The 6481-nt window shown below is 65.2% G+C and overlaps 4 protein-coding genes across 4 annotated transcripts; 2 read left to right on the top strand and 2 right to left on the bottom strand.

The window, feature by feature from the left end:
* Nucleotides 1-220: 220 nt before the first annotated feature.
* On the top strand, nt 221-832 carry OT_ostta12g01110 (unnamed product; the record flags this gene model as incomplete). Its single annotated transcript, XM_003082215.2, has 1 exon — nt 221-832. The coding sequence occupies one exon, from the start codon at nt 221-223 to the stop codon at nt 830-832; it is 612 nt and encodes a 203-aa protein (XP_003082263.2).
* Nucleotides 833-1808: 976 nt separating this feature from the next.
* OT_ostta12g01090 (Radical SAM, alpha/beta horseshoe) lies at nt 1809-3176 on the bottom strand (the record flags this gene model as incomplete). Its single annotated transcript, XM_003082213.2, has 1 exon — nt 1809-3176. One exon carries the CDS (start codon nt 3174-3176, stop codon nt 1809-1811), a length of 1368 nt encoding a protein of 455 aa, XP_003082261.2.
* Nucleotides 3177-3437: 261 nt separating this feature from the next.
* On the bottom strand, nt 3438-4895 carry OT_ostta12g01080 (unnamed product; the record flags this gene model as incomplete). Its single annotated transcript, XM_003082212.2, has 1 exon — nt 3438-4895. One exon carries the CDS (start codon nt 4893-4895, stop codon nt 3438-3440), a length of 1458 nt encoding a protein of 485 aa, XP_003082260.2.
* Nucleotides 4896-5496: 601 nt separating this feature from the next.
* OT_ostta12g01070 (Cyclophilin-type peptidyl-prolyl cis-trans isomerase, conserved site) lies at nt 5497-6060 on the top strand (the record flags this gene model as incomplete). Its single annotated transcript, XM_022982838.1, has 1 exon — nt 5497-6060. One exon carries the CDS (start codon nt 5497-5499, stop codon nt 6058-6060), a length of 564 nt encoding a protein of 187 aa, XP_022840060.1.
* Nucleotides 6061-6481: the final 421 nt, after the last annotated feature.

Below are 6481 nucleotides of genomic sequence, written 5' to 3'. Positions count from 1 at the left end.
CGGAAGGAGATCTCGCGCGGTGACTTTGAAGGGCGTGCGCGCGCACCTGGAGACGCTCTCGACGCGGTTCCCGGACGTGTGCGCGATCGCGGGTGAGGGGACGCGACCGCGCGGGGGGTCCGGGGGCGCGCGCGGGACCACGGCGGACGCGCGCGCGGAGGCGGGGACGATCTCGGGACGGAGGCGGCGCGGGACGGGCGACGCGTCGGTGACGCCGGTGATGGCGCGCGTCGGGTCGAGGCGGAGCGTGGAATCGAGGAAGAAGATCGCGCGGGCGCAGCGCGAGCGATGGCGGAACGCGCGATTGGCGGACGCGGCGGCGGCGGAGGCGCGCGCGGAGGGCGCGAACGACGGCGGGGCGTTCGCGAAGGAGACGACGGAGAGCGCGTCGAAGGCGCGCACGGCGAGGATGACGAAACTGATCGCGATGAAGAAGTCGAACACGCGGGCGGAGAAAATCGCGGCGTCGAGCGTCAAGGTGAATCAATTCTCGTACGAGCTGAGCGCGTATAATAAGCTCAAATCGGAGCTCGCGAGCTGGAGCGAGGGATTTGAAAAGGCCAAGGGACGGAAACCTACGTTTAAGGATGTGCAGAACACGCGCATTCCGTGGTTGATCGATTCGTTCCAGGAGTACGTTCGCCTGCGGAACAAGCTCATCGCGGAGACGCCGAACATTCGAGGAGACGTGGGCAAGTTAGCCAAGCAGACGCTCCCATCGCCCAGATCCGTGCCTTCGGGAGGTGAATTTAGACTTTCGTTCGACGAGGGCGAGGACGAAAACGACGACGGCGAGGGTAGCTCGCCGTTCTCAATCTTCAACTTTAGATAGAAATCCCTCGGCGACGCCCCGTCGCCGAGGGATTCGGCGACGACGACGGCGACGACGACCGATCGAGCGCGCTCGATGTCCGTCATCAAAAAGTATCCAAGGCGATATGTAGTATAATGCGCGTATTCCTAGCCATCGATCGATGGAGTGACATTCGCCCGCGCGTCGACGCCGACCGCACTGCGCCTCGCGCCATGGCGCGTCCGCTCGCTCGCGTCGCACCCCCTCCGACGGCCCGTCGCTCGGTCGTCGCCCACGCGTTCGGGAATCGCCGTAAAACCAACGACCAAATCGCGTGACGCGTCAAGTCCCCGATCGCCGCTCGAGAGGATCTCGCGCTGTTCGCCAAGGGTGAGCTGTCCAAGGTGACTTTCAAGGTGAGAAACCAGCCGAACGCGACGCGCTCGAGCGAGGACTGACGACGGGCGCAGTACGGGTTCCCGCAGTACGATAAACCCGCGCGCGCGGCGTCGCGCCAGCTCGGTTTCAAAGTTGGGAGAGAGCACGAGACGGTGGTGTTGACGAGAGGCTGGGACGGCGCGGAGAAATACGAGGCGGTGACGAACGAGGCGTATTTGAAACAAGCGGCGGCGAACGCGATGAAGTACGGGTGGGCGAAATCTAAGCAAAGCCCTGGGGTGCAAAAATACATGAAGTAGTGACGTCGGCGTGGGATGCTGGGGTGACGTCGACGCGACGGTTTGAGCGCGCGCGAAGAAAAATGAGCGTCGACGCGCTCGTGACGAAACGACGACGCAAGCGTGGAAACACGCGACGTCGTTTCCGATGATGCGTTTGATGCTCGTAACTCTTTTTCGTCGCGCGGTGTTGTAACGTAGTAGCGCGTGAAAGCGAGCGTAACGCCGAACCGTCGTCGCCGTCCGACGCGCATCGCGAAGCGACTGGACGCGTCGCCGCCGCTGATGTTGGTGACCTTTAAAACGTTTGTTTGTTTTAAATCGCGGGATACCTGAAGTTACATGATTGGCTGAGCCTCGAGATCGAACAGACTCGATCCTATGATGTTGCACTTGCGCATTTGACCGGGCTTGATCGGCGGCAAGCCTTTCGATTCGTCCTCCGTGACGAACACGACTGGATCGATATCCGGCGCTTCGAGCGTGGTGCGCCCGATGAACGCCTGCATATCATCGTCCCAGCTATCTATCAGAACGTCCACGTCCTTACCGACGCGGCTCATGGCGAAATCTTCGCTAATCTCTTGCTGCTGCGACACGAGTTGATCGCGACGAAACGCTCTGACGTCCTCCGGCACTTGGTCCGGGTACTCCATCGCCGGCGTCCCGTCCTCTTCGCTGTACGCGAACGCGCCGAGGCGCTCAAACTTAAAGTCTCTACAGAATTGCATCAACTCGTTGTGTTCCTCCTCGGTTTCACCCGGGAACCCACTGATGAAGGTTGTGCGAAGCGCCAAGCCGGGAATCCTGTCCCGAAGCTTGTACAACAGATCCTCCGTGTGCTGTCTGGGCGGTCTGTTCATGCGCAACAGCGACAGATTCGTAATGTGCTGCAGCGGAATATCGATATACTTGCACACCTGGGGAACGTCCGCGATGGCCTGGATGAGCTCGTCGGAAAAGTACGACGGGTACGCGTACAGGATGCGCATCCACTCGATGCCGTCAACCTCCGCGAGCGCGTACAAGAGCTCAGCCAAGCCGCGTCCATCGCTCGCTCGCAGATCCATCCCCCACTGATTCGTATCCTCGGCGATGAGATTCAGTTCCCTCACCCCAGAGTCCGCCAGCGCTTTCGCTTCGTCCACGATGGCCCCGAACGGCTTGGACCTGAAGCGTCCGCGAAAGCTCGGAATGGCGCAAAACGTGCACTTATGATCGCATCCCTCCGCCACGCGAAGATACGCGTAGTGCCTCGGCGTGATTCTCAACCGTTTCGTCTCCTCTCTGAACGGCGGGCTCGCCCCACCCACCTGCACCCGCGCCTGCTGCGGCAACAACACCCCCGGCGTCGCCTCGACCCCGAGCGCCCCCCCCACGGTGCGCGGCAAGTTTCCGTAATTCTCAAACCCGACGATCACATCCGCCTCCGGCAGCTCATTCGCCAGATCGTTCGCGTACCGCTGCGCCAGGCATCCCGTGACGATGATCTTCGTATCGCTCCGTCCACTCTCCGTGCGCAGTTTCGCCGCCTCTAAGATGGCTTCGACGCTTTCATTCTTCGCATCCTCCACGAATCCGCACGAGTTGATGATGATCGCGTCCGCCGCCTCGTGATCGTCCGTGATCTCGAATCCGTTCGCGTGGAGATCGCCCAGGATCACCTCCCCGTCGACCGTGTTCTTCGGGCACCCTAAGGAGACCATGGAGACTTTTTTACGCGACGGCGCGTCGTTCGCATCCGCGGCGGCGGCGGCGGGGACGACGTCGACGCGTCGAGCGACGCGCGCGCGCGACGGTGGCGCCGACGGTGGACCACCGCGGGGTCGTCCCGCGCGCGGGGGCGGTGGTGGACATCGCGCGCGCGCGTGGGCGACGTCGAGTGCGGAAGGGGCGATTGGGGTGGGATGACGTCAATGAAGTGCATTGTGCTCGAATGATGAAAGCGTTCCGCCGCGTGACACCGACTAGGCGGGACGGTAGCGGTAGGTCCCGGACCACGCGTCGCCGGTGTCGAGGCGGACGGTGACCTCGCGGACGAGCTCGCGGGATGCGTGGTCGAGGAAGAAGGTTTCCGTCATCGAACCGGGAAGGTCGTCGCGCCAGGAGGTTTCGAGGCGGACGCGGGCGTCGTCGGCGGAGACGCTTCCGGTTTGGTCGCCCGAGCGCAAGTCGCGTCGAGGGGTGACCGCGCGCGCGCCGTCGATGGGGTACTCCTCGGCGATTTGGATGATTCCGGCGTTCGCGGCGACGGACCACGTCGTCGCGGTCGGTCGAGAGATGCGCAAGTAGTTGAGCAACCCGGCGGCTTGGCGAAAGACGATGTTCATGTCCATAATGTCCATGAGGGGCTCCTCGTCGGGGCACTTGTCGTTAATCTTGCGCCAGTATCCCACGGTGGCGTCGAACGCTTTCGTGGACGATGGCTTCGAGGGCGCGTGCTCCGCCGCGGGTTCCGGCGTCGTCGGCGTCGTCGACGACGTCTCGACCGTCTTTGTCGCGGCGCCATTCTTGCGCACCGCGGGGGCGTCGGCGCCGTACGGCGTCGCCTCCGGCGCCACGTACGACGCCGAAGCCGCACTGCTCGACATGATGGCTTCCGCAGCCATGTTTTCGACGGTGTCTTCCATCGACGTCGCGGACGTCGGGGACGTCGCGGACGTCGAGGACGTCGAGGACGTCGACGTCGAAGACGCTCGGTCCTTTGACCCGGCGTCCGCGTCGACGGTGAAATCCATGCCCGCCATCGCCGCCGCCACCGCGTCCGCCGCCTCGTTCACCGCGTCGTCGTTGAAATCACCGTCCTTGAAAGCACCTCTTTCGCCGTCGTCACCGCGTCCGCGCTCGTCCTCGCTCGCCTCGGCGTACGCCACCGCCGGGGCGAGATACTTTTCGTACACCTCCTCCGGCATCACCCCCCGCACGATATCCCGCACCGGTGTCGTCGCTCGCACCCCAATCGCCTCCAACCGATCGATCTCTCGCTCCGTGCGTCTCAAAACATCCCCGAACACGTCGTTCGACGACGCCAAACCTCGCACGAAATCAACCGCGTCGCCGAATCCATCCGTCGACGTCCCCCGCGCGAGCGCATCGCTCGCCAACCCGATCACCACCCGCGGCGCCACGAACCCAACGTGCGTAAAATCATCTCTCGCCCTCACCGTCGCGCTCGTCCCATCGCCCGTACGCGCGCGCGCGTCCGTGGTCCCCATCGCCCCATCGACGGCACCCGTCCCATCACGAAACTCCCTCGCGTACTCCAACCCATCCTCGTCCGCGTCCGCGTCCGCGCCCGCGAACGACGGGCGTTCATTCACGTTCACCGTGCGCGCGATCTTCCGTCGCGGTCCGCGTCGCGCGCCCGGGGCGCGGCGAATCTCATTCCCGGGCTCGGCGCGCGCGCGCGTCGTCATTCGCGTCATCATCGCCTTTTCCCGCGCGCGCGCGACCCCGACGCCGCGCGCGCGCGCGCCCGGACGCGCGGGAATTTCCATGACGCCCGACGCGCGCGTTGTCGCGTCCGGTGGCGCGTCGCGGCGTCGTCGCACCGCGTCGACGTCGCGGCGTCTCGCGCGATGGGACGTCCGAAGGCATCTTCATGGGTCTCCGTCACGCGCAATACGTGTGACGACACGCTGTGTGTTTACATACTCTTATGAATACGTCGTATACGTATACATACATCGTATACACGTGGCATTTCGTCAGTGTAGCGGACCGCGTGTGCATCCCGTGGAGACACACATGATGGCGTAAATGTATGTTATATATGTACACCCCCCATCGCCCACCGAGCCCTCTCGCGTCAGACGACGACGCGACGACGATGCGCGCGACGCCCGCGCGCGCGCGCGACGCGCCCGACGCGTCGTCCCGCGGCGAGGGCGCGGCGAGACGATGATGGCATTCGACGATGACCCAACGACCCCGATCGACGCCCCGACGCCGCGCGCGCGGACGAACGCACGCCCGATCGCGGCGACGCGACGCCGCGACGCGCTCCTGAGCGCGGCGTCGGTGACGATGGGCTCGGCGACGCGCGCGTGGGGGGATGAGACGTGCGACGCGGCGACGAATTGGTGCGCGCGCGCGACGACGGATCGCGTCTTCTTCGACGTCGATATCGGGGACGCCCGCGCGGGACGGATCGTTTTAGGGTTGTTCGGTGACGACGCCCCGCGCACGGTGGCGAATTTCAAGGCTTTGGCGACGGGGGAGAAGGGATACGGGTACGAAGGGTCGATTTTTCATCGCGTCATTCCAAACTTCATGCTCCAGGGCGGTGACTTTGAACGGGGCGACGGCCGCGGGGGACGATCGATTTACGGTGGGAAGTTTGCCGATGAAACGTTCGCGATTCCGCACGCGGGACCGGGGACGCTGTCGATGGCGAACGCGGGGCCGAACACGAACGGGTCGCAATTCTTCATCACGACGGCGGCGACGCCGTGGTTAAACGGCAAGCACGTCGTCTTCGGACACGTTCTCGAGGGCATGGACGTCGTGCGCGCGATCGAATCCAACCCCACCGCGCGCGGCGATCGACCGGTGGCGCCGGTCAAGATCGTCGCCTCGGGCGTCCTCTGAGCCGCCGACGACGCCGACGCCGACGACGACGACGCGCCGACCTCGCGCCCCGCCGTCCTCCCTCGCCCGCGTCCCGTTCCCGTGTAACGATCGACCGCACCGTGCGCGCGCGCGACTCAATCATCCCGCGCACGAATCGCGCGCGTTCGCCCCGCGCGCGCGTCCCGTCTCATCCGCGTCGTCGCCCTCCGTCGCCCGTCGCCCGTCACACCTCCGCGCGCGCGCGATGCCCACGCGCGCGAAGCACAAAGCGCGCGCGAACGCCGGGGCGCCCCCGGACCGCGCGCGCGCGAAGAACGCGCTCCTGCGCGCGCGCGCGCGCGTCGACACCGACGACGCGAGAGAGAGAGAGAGATCTCCCGTCGACGCGCGCGCGAGCGACCGCGCGGGCGCGTCGCGCGGACGACGACCGCGGGATGAC

This window comes from Ostreococcus tauri, assembly GCF_000214015.3.
Source record: "Ostreococcus tauri WGS project CAID00000000 data, contig chromosome 12, whole genome shotgun sequence".
Taxonomy (NCBI): Eukaryota; Viridiplantae; Chlorophyta; class Mamiellophyceae; order Mamiellales; family Bathycoccaceae; genus Ostreococcus; species Ostreococcus tauri.
The sequence above is the reverse complement of the archived record's forward strand: the minus strand, read 5'-3'. Positions and strand labels throughout refer to the sequence as shown.